This window comes from Palaemon carinicauda, chromosome 30, assembly GCF_036898095.1.
Source record: "Palaemon carinicauda isolate YSFRI2023 chromosome 30, ASM3689809v2, whole genome shotgun sequence".
In the NCBI taxonomy this organism is placed as follows: domain Eukaryota; kingdom Metazoa; phylum Arthropoda; class Malacostraca; order Decapoda; family Palaemonidae; genus Palaemon; species Palaemon carinicauda.
Genome location: NC_090754.1, coordinates 90,846,222 through 90,867,361, shown reverse-complemented (window position 1 = coordinate 90,867,361; position 21,140 = coordinate 90,846,222). Strand labels below are relative to the sequence as shown.

Genomic DNA, 21,140 nt, shown 5'->3' with positions numbered 1-21,140 from the left:
AGCATCGCATAAGCGAACACTGTGCTAAAGCACCCAGGTAGTGGAGGTAGCTTAGCTGGATGCCTGTCGACAGAATGTTCTGTCTCTGAATCAGGTTTGGTCCAGGGTCGTTTAGAAAGATGGGTTGAGGAGCGATGTGCTGATGGACAGCGCGTATGCTTACCTCTTCCCCTAGACGAGGAACGTCTAGACCTTGATTGTGAAGGCAAGGTTTGCAAACATTGAACGTACAGTACTATTGTGATTGGGAACGTCTAACTTTCGATCGTGAACATGAGCGTTGGCCTCGTAATCGTAAACGTATGAACTCGCGATATTGAACGTTGCCCTTCTGAACGTGAGCGTCGTCCTCATGATCTGGATCGATGCAACCTAGAATGCGAGCGTCCAGACCTAGGTCTAGACCCAGTTGCTTGTGATCATGAAGAAAGCAATCGCGAAACTTTACCTCTAGAAGAGCTACACCTCCGAGGAGGGCATTGAGACCATTGGTCTTGTGAGCATGAAGCTCTAGAGCAAGAATGCCTTCTGGACAAAGAGCATTGAGATCGTGATGACCTATGATCTGTATGATCTTAAGATTGACGCGAACGACGATCAGGAGAGGAGTGTGCCGAAGAACGAGAAGATGAGGAATCTAGTTGGTGGAAGGAGCGCTAGTCTCTTGAAGATCATCTCCTACAGCCGAAGTATTCTTGTGGGGAGAAACAAAGGGCTGAGGGTTAAGATACACTGATGGCTCAGGATGGAGATCAGGACCGTCGTCAACAGGAGCCCGCTGGAGGGGCAAACGCGAGTAATCGCCTCATCTACGCATGGAAGGTCCAAGAGAGGGCGACGGACGTACCTCGCAAATCTCTAAAGCATATGATGTTGAGAGCTCTGAAGTATGATCCCTACACCTGCAAAACATCTGCAAGGGAAAATGGCTCCCCAGCAACTGGAAGTGAAGTTGCTCCTCTAGGGGAAGCAACTAAAGCCTCAGTAATGTGGGGTTGCCAAGGAGTTATACCGTCAGTGCTCCTGCTCAATCGCCCCTCAGAAGTGCGAACGAGAAGACGCTTTGGAAAGAGGTTTGGGAGGTGCGAGAAGAAGAATGCACTTTCCTCACCCCTGACTAAGAAAGATTGCACTTAGCCTTCTTCTTTCTGCGTCCTCCAGACCTTTCCATTGGGAGCCAGGCCACTCCCTACACTCTTCACAGGGCGAACCCTGCATGCAGCGATGCCTTCTACACAAAAGACACAAAGTGCGAGGGTCGGTGTCCACCAATAACATGAAGGTACTGAACACAGCACCCTCGTAATACATGTCTGCATGAGGGCAATCAGAAGAACAAGCACACTCAAAAAGAGAAAGCGAAAAAAATAAAGTCAATGGCAGCCTTTGGAGGAGAGAGATGTCCGCTCTCTACCAGAAGAAAAAAAAAAAAAAAAAGTGATGCACTTTATGGCCGTTAGAGTATATATATAGGAAGCTGAGTAACCCCCAGCCACCCCCTGCCTACCCAATCAAGTGGTTAGGCAGGGTAGCCACCTGGCACTTTTAGTCTAATAGCTACCTTCTAGCTTTGCCGAAAGGTAATCCGCATAAATAACATAAGGTTTGTTAGTAAGGGAACAATTACAAATTCCTCGTGTATAAATTTTAATACAAAATAAATTATTGATGAAACAAATAATTCTCTAGAAATTTTGCAATGTGTAATAGTTTTTCTTATTTGTTTGACTCCAGGTCTAGTAACTTTACAGTTAACTTGGTAACACTTAACTCGAACATGCAGTAAAATTATTTTTTCTAAGATTCTGTTCAGCAACAACTATCTGTATTATTTCAGTATCCATGCAACAAAGTCATTACAAAAATATTTATAACAAAATATCCACAAAATATGAGAAAATAGATAAGTACTGCATAAACAACAACTGCAACCTAGCGTCATCTGCTTGGATAACATTAGCTAGTATGTTTGCTTGTAGATGGCATTGGCAACTTAGCGAGTAATCAGTTGTTCACCAAAACAAAAACAAATATCTTGGTACCTTCATTCATTAAAGAAAGTGCATTTATCTATTACATATGAATAATAACTGTTGGCTTTACTTTTATGTCTTCTGAGTGTAAGTGTTTGTATGTCATTACTGGAGTATTTGAGTTGTCAAACTTCCCTCTACAACTTTATCTGAGTGTTAAGATGCAGGATGATTTTTGAGGGGTACTTTTCTGGAAAAAAGAAGTGTCTTATAACATAGAAAATACGGTACGTCTGTACTCCCAATGGCTAAAAACAAAGGGGCTTATAATGGGCTGACGAGGAGGCGTAACTTCCTTGCCATAAGCAAGTAACTACCGACAATTCGTTAAAAATTTTAACAGCCCCCTCAAGCTCCAGTGAAACCATACTCCTAATAAATGATGAAGGTTTGAATTTGTGTAGGAAAAAATTAAAATCAAAAGATAACTACCGAGATATAGCAGGGACTAGAACTTCCTTACTATTATTACCTATATTGCACCACGCATTACCTTGCCATGGAGTGAGAAAGTAGCAAATGAGGAGGTATTGAGAGGAGTAAATCAAGAAAGATAACTTCTGAAAGTGATAAGGTGCAGATATATGGAATTTTTGGGACATATAAGAGAAAATATCAAACTTTTATGCCTTACAGAAAAGATAAAGGGGAGAAGAGCAAGAAGACGGTAAAGGAAAAAGTTTCTGGACAGCTTACTGGAGAATGTAAATGAGACTGTAAAAGCCGGACTATTAATACAGAGCTAGAGACAGGACCAGGAGGAGGCACTGAGCTCCTAGGCAAGGTAATTGGGTTTTAAATTACAATAATTTTCACTGGTATAAAACTTATTTAACACCAACCTGGACAATACGAATGCTGAAGATGGAGTGGGATCGTGATGATTCACAGTTCAATCGGGTGTAAGCAATTTTACGCTTCTTCTGGCCTTTATGCATGAGCTGAATAATAAAATAATAGATTAATATTTCTAATAAAAATTGACTTTTAAACTGTCAGGTTATATTTCAATACTTTCAACCACAAACTCATCAATCATATATAGCCCACACTGATCTGCTTTGAATGTTCCTAATGTGACAAATTTAAAATATTTGTATTTCTGATAACTATGCAAAACTGAAGCTCTTTATATAGGAGCATTATTTCAGCAATAGCTGAAACCAGCTGTTAAAGCTTTTGCAATGTGTAACTACCCTCCACTAGTTAGCAGAGGAGGGATAGCAGGGGTAGACCAACCAACCAGACTCACACAAGCACTATAGTCCATTTCTTTTAGCGATGCATATTTGCACCGACTCGCAGCGGTGCCCTTTTAGCTCGGAAAAGTTTCCGGATCGCTGATTGGTTGGACAAGATAATTCTAACCAATCAGCGATCAGGAAACTTTTCCGAGCTAAAAGGGATCGCTGATTGGTTGGACAAGACAATTCTAACCAATCAGCGATCAGGAAACTTTTCCGAGCTAAAAGGGCACCGCTGCGAGTCGGTGCAAATATGCATCGCTAAAAGAAATGGACTATAGTAAACAATCATCACTTTGCAATTGCAGCAGGATTTCTGGGGGAAGGTGATGGCAAGGCCAACATGTGTAAAGAGCTCCAGGTTTGAATAGTTAGGAAAAATACAAGTTATTCCAAATTTATCATTTGTTCTGGCACTAGATACAAACCTCATGCTCTTTACATATGAGACCTAAAACATGGTGGGTGGAAGTCCTGAAGCCAACAGAATGGAGACTGTCCCAAGGTGTTTCTGTTCTATGCATGAGCTGTTTGGAGGGAGCCCTTACACAAGATCCTTATAGGATGACGACCCGGGCAATCGGTGCTAGCAGAGAATTTAGCAATGCGACTTGACCAGGTAGGCGTAAAATTGGAGCCAATCTCCTCACTTAGCCTAGAAATTGCCCGAGACCACCTCACTTGGAGAACGGGGACATAACAAATACTGTATATCAACATATATTAAAAATTTACAATGCACAAAGGGCATGGTACCCCCCCTGTAGTCAGAGGTGGTCAGCTTGCAGAGTTCCAAGGATACTGAACCCCAAGAAAGGGGAGGATGAAATAGGAAGAGGCCAGTCACTCACACATTAATCCTAGACTTACTCCCGAGAAACATCTGCCCTCAACCAACTGCTGCTTATCCTAAAAGGGACCTGAGGTGTTACTGACTACATTTTGTGCAGCCACCACAGGACCCAAGGTGAATGTATCCAGGTTCCTGTTGGTTCTGTCTTGCAGGTAGTGGGCAGTGGCCACTGTTTGCCATTCCCACACAGCCGCTTGTAACACCTTCATCACAGAGAAATTTTTTAAATGCCCAGAATGTGCTGACACTCCCGGCTTCATGAGCACGGGGACGACGACTGGAAGATGAGGAACCTGGATGCATGGCTCTCGATTTCCTGTCTAATCCTGTAAGATATAGTTCTTTGTAATCTTCCTCTGGTTCTCTCCATCCCACCAAGAGCCAGCTGATCTGATGGAAGGCTCTGGAAGTTCTTTTTAAGCATTTCCTTCTTGCCCTCACAAGGCAGAGTAATAGTTGGTCTGGGTCATCTGTTACATAATGGAGACTCTCAATCTGGAAGGGCCTGATTCTAGGACACACTCCAGCCGGATTTTGAGTCCTGGCTGACTCCAAGACCAATCCGAGTGTCACTTGCCCCAAATCACAGTGAATAGGCAATGTCATAGGCTTGACATTGCAGCTCGACTCTCTTTTCAGAGGACAGAGCTTGGAAAAATACCGTCTTCTCAGCCAAGTCACTATCTGATGCTTAAAGAAGACAGTGCTCCTTCAGTGAGCCCAGTATTCCACTACATTCTCAAGAGGTGGTCTGATTCCTGACTGAGGCCATGTGAGCTCAGAATTCTGTACGAGGAGAGACTGTTACATAGAGGAGGGAATGCTAACCCTGTTCAATTTAAAATGAGGCTTAAAGCCTAACGATATCCTTTCATTGCCAATACCGAACATAGTTTTCCTCTCTGATTGATTGATTCAAAGTTTTCAGGCATCCTGACATCTATTGTCATTGACACCGATATCATTTATTTTATATAAAAAATAAAAGAATATTCAATTACAACCATAAAAATCGAATGTCATTATATAAGTTAAATAGTTTTCAGAAGACCTGCTTCTGAAATAAATCTAAAAATGCCACCTGCATAGTAGGACACATGATGTCCAAGAATCTTGGCAAGGATGAACCTGCCATCCTCACCTCGAGCCTCAAACAAATATCTATTTATTAAGTTATTATAATTAGGGCATTCGGTCAATAAATGCCTCTCTGTTAAAGGTACTAAACAGTCGTCGCAATACGGTTGGTGTTGGCCCTTCAACAGAAACTCGTGTGTCAACCGAGTGTGACCAATATGGAGACAACAAAGAGACGCCTCCCATTTTCGGGGCATCATGTTATACCCCCAAGGTGATATGACATTTGTTACTTCTCTCATTTTATTGCCATCTAGACTATCCCAGTGCTTGTTGCCATTTATTGCGAAACAATTTCTTGATGTTAAGTAGGAAATCATTACATGAAATTGGATACCTTCTTGGCAGCAACTAGGATGCAGCATTCTTCGCCAATGAATCTACGTTCTCATTCCTAGACACACCTACATGCACTGGAACCCAACAAAATCAAACCACTATACCTCTCAGTCCAATAATAAAAAGCCATTCTAAAATCTTTAAAACTAAAGGGTTACTAGAATTAAAAACTTCTAAAGCTTGAAGGACACTCCTTGCATCACTAAAAATGGTAAAATCAACCTCCTTTTCCAACTCTTATATGGAATCTGTTAAGAGGAAGTGCACCTCTACAACTAAAACCATTACTATGTACTCTAAATCCAACTCCAGCATCAGATTTGGAGCCATCAGTATATATAAAAGTCAATCCCCTATGTTCTACAACAACATGTCCATAAAGAGACCTAGATTCTAAGTCAGTCATATTATTCTTAACTCCAATAAAGTCTCTACAAAAATTTCCATGCAGGCGTTGATGTAATTATATCAAGACTGTTTAATAATTGTTTCACCCGAAAGCCATAATGTTGAGGATATTTTGTTTGCAACTCAAAGTACGTTCAGTGCTTTACAAGGTTTGCAGTCTGAAAGGCTAAAGAATTAGGGAGTCTTTGCAATCTAAACCAATACCGAATAATAGCAGACATTCGGTAAAGGTCTAGAGGTAACTCTCCAGCATCAACAAGGAGACTTGGGATAGGTGAAGTTCTAAATGCTCCTGTGGACAATCTAATACCTGCATGATGTATTGAATCTAATATCTTTAACAGGCTTGGGGTGGCTGAGTATATTTCACATCCATAACTAATTTTGGAAAAAATCAAGGCCTCGTATAATTTTAAAATAGTATTGCAGTCTGCCCCCATGATGTATGGGACAATACTTTTTAAATATTCAGAGCCTCAAGACATTTAGCTTTTAACACTTTTAAGTGAGAAACCCATGTAAGCCTACAATCAAATATCAAACATGACAAATTCGAAGATAATTTGTATTTTTCCTAACCATACAAACCTTGGCTATTTACAGAGGGTTTACCTTTTAGCGCAGGTGAAATGGCGAGCCATTAGAATTTAACGAGGGTGTATTACCCCCGCGCTATAGTCTATTTTTTATAGCGGTGCATATTTGCACCCACTCACAGGGGTGCCCTTTTAGCTTGGAAAGGTTCCTGATACCTGATTGGTCGGAAGTATTTTTGTCCGAACACCTTCATTGTTCTCGAATATTTACCAAGTAATGTGAATCGAAACTTATTTATTAACCTATATTTCTCCATCAGATATATGTTTTGCCAAATAAACAATGTGAAAAAATAAATATAAAGAATTGTCTTGGAAAGTCTAAATTCAATAACACAATCCGCCAAAGTCAACGACAGCAGCTTGTTTTCGGATGCACGCTTTGTAATTTTGTAATTTTTCACATATTTTAATGCAAATTGGGATAAATTACACTCAGCATAAGTTATACATGTAATTATAAACTTTCTATGAATACCAGAATTTACCAAAATCATGGAATTAAGGGGATCAGCCGCCTAAAAAACCGAAAAAATATGAAACATTCGATTTGCTGAAAAAAATTCTATGGCTTCGTAGAGCATTCAAGAATGTGTGCACGAAGTATTATGCTAAAATTCACCTTACTTTTCTAGTTATGGCCTGAAATGTAACAATAACTTTATACACAGAAAACACCAGTAGCGCAAATTATTTAGTCTGGTATAGTTTTTGTGATATATGTTACAAAAACTTCCTTTGAAATGAAATATATAATGTCAATAATATCCTAATTGGCACCTTTCTGGTTATAACTAGACAAGACAAAACACCCATGAGGCTCAGTTGCCTATAAATCTTCACGTAATAAGGTCGCATTTTTTCATGCTCGCTAGCCTTGACTGAACTCTGTTTTTTTTTCTGCGGTATTTTTAGTTTTTCACCATGCCTAAAAGGCGCAAGAGTTCACTTCATGCTTCTAGAATGCGGAAACGCCAATTTGATATAGCCATCGAAGAAGTAGAACAGAGAATTCAAGAAACTAATGCCATAGAGGGGAATGAAGCGACGACGAGAGAGAGAGGGGCCGCGCAGCAAATGGCGCACGCTAACATCACTGCTGGCCAGAGACCAACCACATCCACCCCTAATCGTCTCTCTATTCGTTCATCACTGCTAAAGGGCAAAGATATTTTAGAAGAAGAATGCAGTGGATCGGAGGCTGATATTATCAACGATAGTGAAAATAAAATGATAATAATAAGTGAAGCAAGACTTGAAAAATTACTTGAATCACAAATACCGAATTGTAGATGCAAAGTAATTCCGAGGATCCATTTGGCAAGGGATGGATTTGAGACACTAATAAAAAAGATATGCCCTAAATGCAGAGGCAACTATGATACCCTAGAGTAATACCTTATAACAAGATCAGATAAGGGGGGACCAGGAGCCTAAAATTTATAATAATATGTCTTAGGCACAAAGATAATCAATTGATTAATATTTCTATTCATAATACTTTTGCATTAAAGCAATAGACATTAAAAATAAGATTTGAAATACAGTTAATACTCAAAAAAAAAAAAAAAAAAAAAAGAAAAAAAAAAAAAAAAAAAACATAAAATTAATGGTAACACAGTCCTTTACTTTATTTTTTTTATGTACCTAAAACTTCGAAGGCCCGTTTCTCAAAACATAAGTTTTTCACCTTCAAAATGTATCTCCTCCCTTAGTATTGGACCAATCTTAATGTAATTTCATATATAATATGGGAAAACATGGTAGATTAAAAAAAAGCCGGGGATTTTTAATATTTTGAGTTTCTGATTTTTGGCAAATTTTTTCCTGTAATTTTTCCGGGAAAATTTCATAAAACAAAAAAAAAAAAATTATATCTTGAAAAATAATTGAAAAATAAAAAATCCCCTGCTTTAAATCGAAGGTCCATATGTGTTTTATACATGGTTCAAATCTCATCCCTTAAAACCAAAAATCAAAGGAGGAGATGCATTTTTAAAATGGCCATTTTAGGCCGAAAAAAGCTCTGGCGTCACAAAACCTAAGGTCACTGAACAAAAAAAAATTCCCCAAAAGTTCCACACAATATCCCTTAACAAACCCCCTATATATCAACAACCTGTCGTTAAAAAAGTCGGAAACCGGCAGATCCCGATATTTGTGAAAACTTATGGGGAGGTAAAAGAACAGCCTGTAGCGGCCTGGCGGGAAAACGATCCCTTCCGACTTGTAGACGCAGTTTTTTTTTTCTTTCGTAATATAGTTCGGCCTATTCCTTTCAGTTTAAATAGTCTTGCATTGTCTCTCTTCGTCCTAATATCTATCTATTTTCCCGATATCACTTCTTTCATAAATGGGATATCCGCACTACGATTCCTTATTTCTTATCCTCTGTCGAAAGTGATGGCTTGAAGGGAAGCGTGTGCTAGTCTCATTAAAATAGTGTAGAGGCGGGAATAAAGAAAAAATACTATGCTTAATTTCAGGTTTACAGAATAGATTATACTTTCTACACAGCATAGAATTTATGTTGTTATTATTATTTACATGCTTACTGACGTAAGGTACAAAACATAATGAATCGTAGTGCGGATATCACATAGGCCTATATGAAAGAAGGGATATCGGGGAAAATAGATAGATATTAGGTGAGGAACAGGAAAGTGGGAAAATACTAAGCAAAATAATACGAAGAGAGACAATGCAAGACTATTTAAACTGAAAGGAATAGGCCGAACTATATTACAAAAGAAAAAAAAACTGCGTCTACAAGTCAGAAGGGATCGTTTTCCCGCCAGGCCACTACAGGCTGTTCTTTTACCTCCCCATAAGTTTTCACAAATATCGGGTTTTATTAATTCCATGATTTTGGTAAATTCTGGTATTCAAAGAAAGTTTATAATAACATGTATAACTTATGCTGAGTGTAATTTATCCCAATTTGTGTTAAAATATGTGAGAAATTACAAAATTACAAAGCGTGCATCCGAAAACATGCTGCTGTCGTTGACTTTGGCGGATTGTGTTATTAAATTTTGACTTACCAAGACGATTCTTTATAATATATTTCTTTTTTCACATTGTTTATTGACAAAACATATATCTGATGGAAAAATATAGGTTAATAAATAAGTTTCGATTCACATTACTTGGTAATTATTCGAGAACAATGAAGGTGTTCGGACAAAAATACTTCCGACCAATCAGGTATCAGGAACCTTTCCGAGCTAAAAGGGCACCCCTGTGAGTAGGTGCAAATATGCACCGCTATAAAAAATAGACTATAGTTAGCGGGGGGTAGGGGAGTGGTAGCTAGCTACCCCTCCCCCCCTCACACACAGATGAATGCTCACTTTCACTTAGAGGTAGGACTTGTCTTGGGGGACAGGGCTGGCGGGCAAATATGTGTAAATAGCTAAGGTTTGTATGGTTAGGAAAAATACAAATTATCTTCGAATTTGTCATTTGTTCCGTAACCGAAATACAAACCACGCTATTTACAGAGGGTGACTTACCCTTTAGGTAGGGTGGAAAGTCCCCAGCCATACTGGCTTTGGCTTTACCCGGGGACTCAGAATCCGAGTGAGTCGCACTCGAGAAAAGGAGTCCCTGCAACTCACAAGTTCCTTGCTCCGCAAGGAACCATGTGGCCTACGTAAGCTTGTGTGTGAAGGAAGAAGTGTGACCCGTCCTAGGCAGTTGACCTGGAGTTCCAGAAGGAACTCTGGGTTAGGACGTTCCCAATACCACCTCGTCAGGGTATGGGGGACGCGACAGTATTGACTCAATACTCGGAACACAAGGAAGCATGGTTTACCTGCAGAGGTTCGAGGTCAGCTATGCAGAGACCAGAATGCTGCTTCCCCGTAGAGGGGATGATGAAGAAAGAAATAAGAGCCAGACATACTTCTTTCGTTCATGCAGACTAAAACCTGATAACAATGCCCTCAACCTTCTGCTACCTGTCCAAAAAGGAGCCTGAGGTTAGACCAGCTGTTGTGTAGCCACCACAGAGCGATAGAAAACGTATCGAGACTCCTGTGGGTCACGCCCTGCAGGAAGCGGGCTGCGAAGGTCATTAGACGCTTCCAGACTCCAGCTTGTAGCACCTGCGTCACAGAGTAGTATTACTCGAAGGCGAGGGACGTTGCGATGTATCCAACATCGTGCTGTAGGGCGATGTGACGGGGGAGGGTCTGGAGACAGGTCGAGATGAATGTCCTTGAGTCCGGGCTGAAGAGGTATACTGGTGACTCTCCCCCGTGTCCTCCTTGTGCTCCCAAATTGGCTGCAACTGAGGACAAACTGCAGCTGTTCCCAGCGCTAACCTCTTGATTCCTTTACTGGCAAGAAAGAGAAGGTCTTGGGACATCAGATACAGAATGGAGACTCGAAATCTTGAATGAATTGGACCGAAGGGCTGGGACCCCCAGATTCTGAGTCTAGCCAACAACTCAGAAGCGAACCTGAATGTTGCCTTCCCCTCTTCCTTAGAAAGGGGGGAGTCGTACGAGACCAAGAAGATTGCTTACACACTGGCCGTGGCCAGAGTGAGCAGGAGACCCAAGGCGGAATACAATCCGAGGCCTGTCGTAAAGGGTCTTGAGAAGATCTCTTGAAGGACTAAAAGTCCGAGCCATGCTCCAAGTTGGAGGTCTTCCTCCGACTAGGGCAGGGACGATCCTAGCTTCGCATGAGCGAGGATAGATCCAGCGGGCAGGAAAAAGTTATTCCTTTAAGCCTGAAGGTCAGGGAAAGGCTGAGCGATAGGCTTCATTGCCAAGAGCGGAAAGGAGTTTCCTCCCGCCGAAAGGCAACAAGACCGTTATTGCTGGAGAAGAGGCCTCAAGGGAAGAGGTATATCTCCCACGGCACCAACCACCTTAGACTCTTCACTTTGCCTAGAGGACCCCTGTGGATGACTATCGCAGATGACGCGACCTCCGTACCGCGACTGTAGCGGGTTGTCTCTTCTTGAGGAGGCGGCGTTGTGTCTCCAGGCATGAAGCCGAAGCGACGCCCCGGTTCGGGAGAGATGTCGCACTGTGGTTGCTTGAGTAGTCTGCGCCATGGGAGAAGCTCTCCCGGGAGTTCCGTCAGGGGAAGCAGAGGGTCCAGAAACCGTTCTGCGCATAGTCCCAGTGGAGCTCTCCCATTGAAAGGTTGACAGACAACCTGGTCTTGTTGAGACCCATTGTCCACAGACAAAAAGGAGGGAAGACGCAGGCGTCGAAGTTGTCCCACCATCACCGGAATGCATCTTACCAGAGTCTCGGGGTCTGAGACTGGGGGGAAGAACAGCGGAAGCTTGAGGTTCCAAGCTGTCGCGATCAGGTCCCCCAGACCAGTACTTGCTGGTTACCCAAGGTCAAAGACCCCTAGGTACACTCTCTCTACGAGGCTCTGCTCGGATAGTGAGAGAACATTCCCTTGCCTGGAATGAGAGAGCCGATGGTGGTATTGAGAGAATCTCAATCATCCCGGTATCTCTACTGCAAGATGTGAAGGTGTGAAAATGCATCCCCTGCTGGTTAGAATATGCCAGAATCATGAAGTCACCGTGCACGGGGCGACTCGGCAGGAGCTGTAGGATCTGTAGAGGGGCCAGACTAAGGCCCCTAACCCTGCCTGAATGATGGAGAGGTATCCTTCAGGTCTTGACCATAGGCCTGGACCGGAACATGCCCCCCCCCCCCCCTCCTTTCCTTTGATGAGTCCGAGAACAGCATCAAGAATGTGGGGAAAGGACGAAAATATCCACTACCATCAAGAGGCTCCATAGGTCAACACCCATTGCAGGTCTAATAGTTCCGCTGGTCCCATAGGGGCCAGGAAGTCCAGTTAAACATTGCCTGAAGCCACCGGAACTTGGATCGCCCCACATGGAACTTATCCTGAGGCAACCGTTCGGACTATAGACGGGTCAATGAGGAAAGGAGAACTAGGAAACATTCCAAGGTAGGGCTGAAAGCTCTGCTTGACTGAGAACAGGTACTGCGACTCTCCTCAGTCTTGCCACAGTCAACCGAAAGGAAGGCTCGGAGGATGTGGTAACAGAATCTGGCGTCCCCAGGTGGTCACCCATCCAAGTACCGACCAGAACCAACGTTGCTTAACCTCGCTGGACGGACGAGAAGCGGGGTTTCCAACGTGGTAAGGCCGTTGACTCAATATCATGGCCAGATACTTCAGATGTTGAGGCAGAGGAAGAGAAGGCTCCAAGCAAAATACCATGAGCCCACACTCATGGTAAGCATCCGGAAGCTTGTCCCTGCGCTGAAGAAGGTCGAACCCGAGCCTACCGGAGTTGACCAGCCCTCCAAACAGCAGAGGAGGCGGAAGCCTGCACCTGAGCGGCCAAGAGGAAGGCAGGGAGAGTTCTCTGGGGAAACAAACCTGCTATGCCACGGGGGGATAGCCACACTGCATCATAAGCAGGAATACTTGCAGTCTAGGCTGAATTCGACGAGCACCCTGGAAGATGGATGGAATGGAAACTGAAAGTACCCGTCCTTCCGATCCAGGGTTTAAGGAGTCCTGTCGCCTCGTTACCAGTCTGATCGATTCTGCTGGTCTACGCTGGCCGAAGTTTGTTCAACAAACTTGATTAGGGCTGAGAGGTCGACTACGGACATCCCCTCTCAGATCCTTCCTTACAAGAAAGGATCGACTGAGGAGGGCGGGGGTGAAGCCGTCGATGATCCTAAGGAAGACCTTCGCCTAAGGTATGGATCATTCTGCCCAACCGGGCAACTCTTGCTGACGCTATGGCATAGAGGTTCAGAGACACTGAATTCGCTGACAGAGACGGCAGGCGCGACATCCTTGGCTGATCACAGAGATTGTGCGGGAATGGGCATCGGGAAGCTGGCATTCGGATGAGTAACCTTAAGCATCCTCCCAGCGAAAAACCTGCAATCCTAGAGTTCGTGAACTCCTTTTAGGACTATGCCCCCCCGGGGGAGTCTCCCGTGCCATCTGTTCCTGACAGGAGGAAACTGCAATTGGACACCTTGTCCCAGTTGTCGTAGCCGATAACTTAGGCCGACGTGGTTGAAAGAAAAGGGCGCTGGAGCCCTGCAGAGTCTGGAAGAAAGCGCCTTGGAGGAGTGAAAACAGAAGTCGATTTCCTCCGCACAGCCGCTGTCTAAGTCTCTGTCCTTGGGCACAAACAAAATCTTCTCAAGGATGGAAGGGTGTCTGAGGTCGTCGACCTCCACAGATGAGACACCCGAAGGAAGCCCTCAGTCAGCACGTCCAGATGGTACAACATCGAGCTTGTCCGCAAGTTAGATACTTAACGACGAAAGGCCAAGGTGCCTGAGCTCGAGAGGAGGAAAGTACCCATGATCTTCCTGTAGCTTCCTTGAACCAAACCTCGGGCCGTAACCGAGGAGGGAAAGGACCTGGTAAGCTCCCAGAGGAAGGGGTAAGCAGTCACCCCTTGTCCGATGGAGAAATCTCGAACGGAAAGCCCCCCCGCCAAAAACCCTTCCAGGGAATGATGGGGAAGGGCTAACCCAGGTTCAGGAAAGAGGAGTGTTGCTCAGATCTCCCTTAAGTTTCTCCTATTCTTGCAAGTGCCATGCTCTGCGTTTACGGGGTGAGGCCGTGTTCTGGAAATACGCTCCAGAAGAACTCGCCAGGCTGGCCATGCTGCGAAAACCCCATTGGGAATCGTGGTCGCAATCGCCCTGGAGCTCGCGCGACGGTAATTCAAAGATTTGCGCGTGGGCCAACGTGGAAGCACCCATGCGCGGAAACGTAAACGAAGGTGAGCGAAGGAGCGCAGAAGGAGGGCGAGCGTGGTAGGAAGGGCGAGAGCTGGTGGTCGGCGAGCAATAACCCATAGACGAGCAATGGATACTGCAAGAAATAAGCCGACGTTTGTGCGAAGAAACACTGTAGGTTAGCGCGACGGAACACCGTCGCTTCGCGTGACGGAACACCATCCGTCCGCGCGATGGAAAACCGTCGGTTTGCGCGTGGGCGAACATTGGAGAGCATGGGCGCGGACGCGCATGAGCGTAGACGTGCAGGCACGTGGGCGTGTGGGCGAGCGGGCGCGCGGGCGAGCGGGCGCGCGGGCGAGCGGGCGCGCAGGCGAGAGGTCGTGAGGGTGGGCAGGTGAATGAGCGCGAGTCCGAGGCGGCGAACGCAAGCATTAGCGCGATGGCGAGGAAACGTGCTGCCGCGTGGGCGAGGAAGACCGCTGGCGATATGGATCAACAAGCGATCGGTGGTGAGCTGGTGAGCGCTAACGCGCAGGTTGGCGATGGCGCGTTGTGTCATGCCGACGCGATGGTCAAGCAGCATGCGCAGGTGAGCGATCGTGCGTTGGCGAGCAGCATGCGAAGGTGAGCGATCGCGAGCAGCATGTGCAGGTGGGCGATCGCGAGCAGCATGTGCAGGTGGGCGATCGCGAGCAGCATGTGCAGGTGGGCGATCGCGAGCAGCATGTGCAGGTGGGCGATCGCGAGCAGCATGTGCAGGTGGGCGATCGCGAGCAGCATGTGCAGGTGGGCGATCGCGCGATGGTGATCAGCATGCGCAGGGTTGCGCGATGGTGATCAGCATGCGCAGGGTCGCGGGATGGTGATCAGCATGCGCAGGGTCGCGCGATGGTGATCAGCATGCGCAGGGTCGCGCGATGGTGATCAGCATGCGCAGGGTCGCGCGATGGTGATCAGCATGCGCGGGTCGCGAGATGGTGATCAGCATGCGCGGGTCGCGCGATGGTGATCAGCATGCCAGGGTCGCGCGATGGCGAGCAGCATCCGCAGTTGAGGGTCGCGCGATGGCGAGCAGCATCCGCAGGGTAGGCGATAGCGCGATGGTGATCAGCATGCGCAGGGTCGCGCGTGGTGATCAGCATGCGCAGGGTCGCGCGATGGTGATCAGCATGCGCAGGGTCGCGCGATGGTGATCAGCATGCGCAGGGTCGCGCGATGGTGATCAGCATGCGCAGGGTCGCGCGATGGTGATCAGCATGCGCAGGGGCGCGCGATGGTGATCAGCATGCGCAGGTGGGCGGTCGCGCGATGGCGATCAGCATCCGCAGGTGGGCGGTCGCGCGATGGCGATCAGCATACGCAGTTGAGGGTCGCGCAATGGCGATCAGCATCCGCAGTTGAGGGTCGCGCGATGGCGATCAGCATCCGCAGTTGAGGGTAGCGCGATGGCGATCAGCATCCGCAGTTGAGGGTCGCGCGATGGCGATCAGCATCCGCAGTTGAGGGTAGCGCGATGGCGATCAGCATCCGCAGTTGAGGGTCGCGCGATGGCGATCAGCATCCGCAGTTGAGGGTAGCGCGATGGCGATCAGCATCCGCAGTTGAGGGTCGCGCGATGGCGATCAGCATCCGCAGTTGAGGGTCGCGCGATGGCGAGCAGCATCCGCAGGTAGGTGATCGCGCGATGGTGAGCAGCATGCGCAGGTGAGCTAGTAGCTGGCGAACCATGTTCCTTCAGAAGTGTTGGAGAACGTTGGCGTGCCGGCTGTAACACACGCGGGTGATCCGGAGATCGCCGAGAGACAGGTGATCGCTGGCGAGCTGATGATCGCTGACGAGCAGAAGGCTATGCGTGGAAGCCTGCGCATAGAAGAAGAGTCCTTGACCCCGACCTGAACCGAAGTTCTAGATCGCGAGGGCGAACGTGGGCGCACAGGGCGCTTAACAGGAACCAACAGGAACAGCAGGGATGATCATCATGAAAGCGCTGATGAGCAGGAGAGCGCCTGTGCGCTAACACTGAGCGGGAGCAGGAGAGAAAACAGCAGAAGGGCGCGCAGGAAAACCCTGACACGCAAGGGAAGAAACCCCGTGGGAGGCAACCCTTTGCCCCAAAGGGATCGTTGTCCGCCGGGAGACTGATGTCCGTCGGAAGACCGCTATCCGTCGGGAAGACCGTTGCCCGTCGGAAGACGAGATCAGACTGCTGTCCATCTGCACCAAGGCGGAAGATCAAGAAAAAGGAGTTGTAGGCTGCAAACGGATTCTAAAAGGCGCCTCAAGCACCCTTATAGGGAGATGAGAGGCCCTTACGACGAGGCGGACGGTGGGCCTTACGGCGAGGGAGGCCAACAGCAACAGAAGAATCCTCCGAAGAGGAGTCTCTATGAGTGTACTCTCTCGCGAACGAAAGAGAAACACTTCGTAGAAGAGACTGGTCAGCCAGTGACCTAAAAGGAGCAATCCTCCGAAGAGGAGCTCCTGCAGTTGCCCAGCCCCTTGAGCGAAACTGCAGGTGTGATCGCTCAGCACCAGGAGCATAGTCGCACGAAAATAAGGCAAGAGAAGAACCCCCCAAAAGGGGAAAAACTCAAGCCTGGACAGGAAAACTTCCCTCGGAAGGAAAGTTACCCGCCCAAGGAGGCAAGCCTCCTGAGAGTTCTAAAATGAATTGGAGAGCTGCCCGTCGTCACGGGAGTACTTCCAGTAGAAAGAGACACGCCCCTGACGAAAATACAAGGGGGGAGGCAGCAACAGCCGAATCCCCAGGACTCAACAAGACAGCTCACACCGTTGCCATATTACAGAAACGAACTAGATCGGTAACTGTAAAAAAATAAAACAAATAACATTAGTACACATTCATTCCCCCGGGAAGGCTCCGAAGAGGAATCCCGAGGGAAAGGAAACAAGAATTACACAACAGGCACGTGCCCTCACAACCACTTACACTCACGGAAGGAGAGCTGTAACCAAAACAGAATTATAACAATTATAATTATGTAACTATGTAATTATGTAATTTAAAAATGAATGAACACTAAAGAAAGAAGATCGAAAACCCCGAAAGGAATCGTTCTACAAGCTGAAAAACAAAAAACAACTACAATTAGATTCATAAACTAATTGAGACAAACGTACGGCGTAGCAACCCCCCCCCCCCCACGCGGAAAGGAAGCTACAAGGGTGTAGTAACACGTAGTAAAAGGGTGAACGACCTCAAGAGAGAGAGAGAGAGAAAGACATAAGTCAAACTCGATCGCCACCCATAAAATTACGCCGTGGTGGCCTACCTGCCGAGGACTCCACGTAGATATCGTACACTACACACACAACTCTGAAAAGGAAACTTACTTATTTCTATACTCAAATATATATACAAACATGAAAACATGTTTACATATATATTGAGTAAATGAAAAGTAAGCGATTAAGAAAAGACAAAACAAACAATGGCTGCCAAGAGAGGACCAAGACAGAGACGTCTGTCACAGTCCGAGCCAAAAGTGAAAGTGAGCATTCATCTGTGTGTGAGGGGGGGAGGGGTAGCTAGCTACCACTCCCCTACCCCCCGCTAACTAGCGCGGGGGTAATACACCCTCGTTAAATTCTAATGGCTCGCCATTTCAGCTGCGCTAAAAAGTAAACCCTCTGTAAATAGCGTGGTTTGTATTTCGGTTACGGAACAACTAAAAATTTAGCTTCACTTACACATGGTATCCGTTGACTTTTAATGTATAGCCTATATCCGGGTCTGGATGTACTCCCCGGATAAGACAAAAATGGACAATAGTAGTTTTACTTGTTGAGAACTTAAATCCATTCATATCGGCCCACTGGACAATTTTGTCAATAGATAGTTGTATTTTTCTCTCAACCATTGCCATTATAGCTCCAGCAAATGATATTGAGAGATCATCCACAAATAATGTTGAGAGAACATCCTGGGGAATGACTGAGGATATCCCATTAATTGCTAGTCCAAACAGGGTTACACTCAGCACACTACCCTGTGGAACTCATTCTTCCTGGCATTTGATCTCTCATAGAGTTTCCCCAACTCTCACTTGAAAAACTATGTGAAAGAAATGACTAAATAAATAGTGTAGTTCTCCTTTTAATCCTAATTCATGAATTATTTTAAGTATACCATATCTCCATGTGGTATCATATGCCTTTTCAAGGTAAAAAAAAAAAAAAAAAGACAGTCACATGGTGCTGTTTGGAAGCAAAGGCTTCACAAATAGAGGACTCAAGTCATATAAACACATCAGTTGTTGAGAGCATTTTTCCAAATCCACATTGAATCAGTTATAAAATGACCTTCTTTTCAAGGTACCACATCAACCTTGCACTGACCATCTTCTCCATGATTTTACATAAACAAGATGTCAATGTAATAGATCAATAGTTTGCTGCTAAAAACTTGTCCTTACCGGGTTTTAAAAAGGCTAAAATAATGGCTAGTTCCAAACACTTAGATAACTATAATTATGCCATATTCTATTAATAATGCTTAAAATAAATAACTTTGTATTAAAATGTATATGTTTCATCATTGCATACGGAATTCCATCGGGTCCAGGGGCTGTATAGTTACAAGTAGCAAGTGAGGAATCAAGTTCTCTTTCAGTAAAAGGAGAAAATTATACAATTCTTCCCTTCCTGTTGCAAAATTCAAAATTTTCTTTTCTTCAATGCTCCTGTACTGGTGACCAGGAGCTGCTACACACTTGTATGATACATTTGAAAAATGGTCAGCCAGGGCATTTCTAACTTCATTTGCTCAAGTCACATACTAACCGTTCACTTTCAACACTGGTGGTAGGTTTGGGGTAAATTTGTCAGCAATCTTTTTCTATTTTCCTCCATACAGAAGATTGTGGTGTTCTACTGTTAATGGAGGAAACAAAAGACACCCAAGACTGGCATCTAGCTTCTCTCAAGGCCCTATGGAGTTGTGCTCTACACTTTTTCTATGCTATCAAATTTTCATCAATATGGCGTCTACGCAATCTAGTCAAGAGATTTCCTGGTGGCTCTGTACAAGGCTGTTAATTCTGAAGACCACCACAGGACTAGTCTTCTTTTGAATAGTCCTGTGGTTTTGGGAATCGAATTTATTCCTGCTGTATGGAGAGTTCCATTCAGTAGGTCTATAGCATTATCAATACCTTCAAACTGTTCTGCACTCCCTTCGATTTCGCTTAGCTCATGAAATTTAACCCAGTCTGCCTTGTCAAGATTCCATTGTGGCAATCTTTGTAAAGGCTGACCCTTGTTGGTGTTTATGATTGGTGCATGATCACTAGTATGCCAATCAACTAACGTCCTCCAATCGAAATCAAGAAGACAGTTAGAGCTTGCAATTGAAAGGTTAATGCATGACAAGGTACCTGTCTGAACGTGGAAATGCATGGGCTCTCCTGTATTAAGGATTCCGATATCCTCATTCTTCACAATTGATGAGATAATATTGCCCCTTGTGTTTGCCAAAACATCACCCCATAAAGGATGTCTACCATTCATAACTCCCAGTAAGAGAAAAGGTTGAGGGAGTTGTTGAATGACCTCTACTAATCATCATATAAAATACTATCATTTGGAGGTAAGTACAAAGAGCATATTGTATATTTTCTCCTTATATCGATTTGTACAACCACTGCCTGCAGTGTTGTACATATAGACATAGGTATTTGGGGAACGTCTCGACGAACGTACATGATACTTCAGCCATGGCTCCCTACTTGTTGATTATATGGTGTTCTATAGCTAACATATTCTCGAGGACTAGGAGTGTTAAACATACAATTATAGGGAATGTTCATGAATTAGGATCCTAAGTTCTTCATATTTGGCCCTTAAACCCTGACAATTCCATTGCAAAAAGGAGGAGAAACTATGGATTACTTCTGGAAGACATCTTGGATGAGGTCTTCCCATTAGCAGTTTTTAATCTAACATTATTACCTGTAGGTTTCTTCAGAGATAGTCTCGATATGTTGGGTTTTACATTTGTGTTTTTCTTTGTGTCCTTCTAATCTATTTGTTGAGGCGAATGGTGGACCTCAACTTGAATTTCTAATTTATTCAGCTTATCTTCTGGTTCATTAGAAACATCAACAGACAAAACATCAAATTTATTTGATGTCATAACCTTAATATTTCTAATGGAGGGGAGAGAGAGAGATGGAGGTCTCTCTCTTTTACAATTAATAGATGGTGGGATTCTGGGTATTGCACCTTTCCCACAACTGGGGCATCAGGTAAGTTGGTCTTAAGTGGAATCTCCATCAAATCAGGCAAGGACATGGCCTGAGAGAGGTTTGTAGTAGTTTTTGTAATGGGGGACAAAGGCTGTACAGAAATAGGCATAGCCCTAGTGTTAATACACTGTGGTAAAGCCTCAAGAGGTAATATGGTTACCTCGTTATTTGACATTTTATCAGATGGTATATTTCTTTTTCTAGAGCTATTGGTAGTACTAGGTTGGTTTGATTTTCATGTCTTAGCATAGGTACAGTAGGGTCCCGAATTATGCGAGAATTTGGTTGATCAATGACCTCGTATCAATGGAAAATCGCATATTTCGAAACACACAACTACAGAAATAATTACATTTGGGCCATGGCAACCAGCAACTTGCCTTTTCAAACGTGTTTACCACATATTTCCAATACTTTCTATGTACTATACTGTATAATTTTATAATATCAAATTGTTCTTGTAAATAAATTAAACATTTAATATACTTTAAAGTTCTAATGACTTGAAAAAAAGGTTAAAGTTACAACCAG

General features: G+C 44.8%; 1 protein-coding gene and 1 pseudogene across 2 annotated transcripts in view; both read right to left on the bottom strand.

The window, feature by feature from the left end:
* LOC137623348 (kinesin-like protein KIF23) overlaps window positions 1-21,140 on the bottom strand; it is a 180,855-nt gene that overhangs the window by 99,348 nt on the left and 60,367 nt on the right. For both annotated transcript variants that reach the window (XM_068354170.1, XM_068354171.1), the window contains exon 7: window positions 2,876-2,974. In XM_068354170.1, the coding sequence (XP_068210271.1) occupies window positions 2,876-2,974 (99 nt within the window). The remainder of the gene's footprint in view (window positions 1-2,875; window positions 2,975-21,140) is intronic.
* LOC137623941 (5S ribosomal RNA) lies at window positions 12,659-12,777 on the bottom strand (annotated as a pseudogene).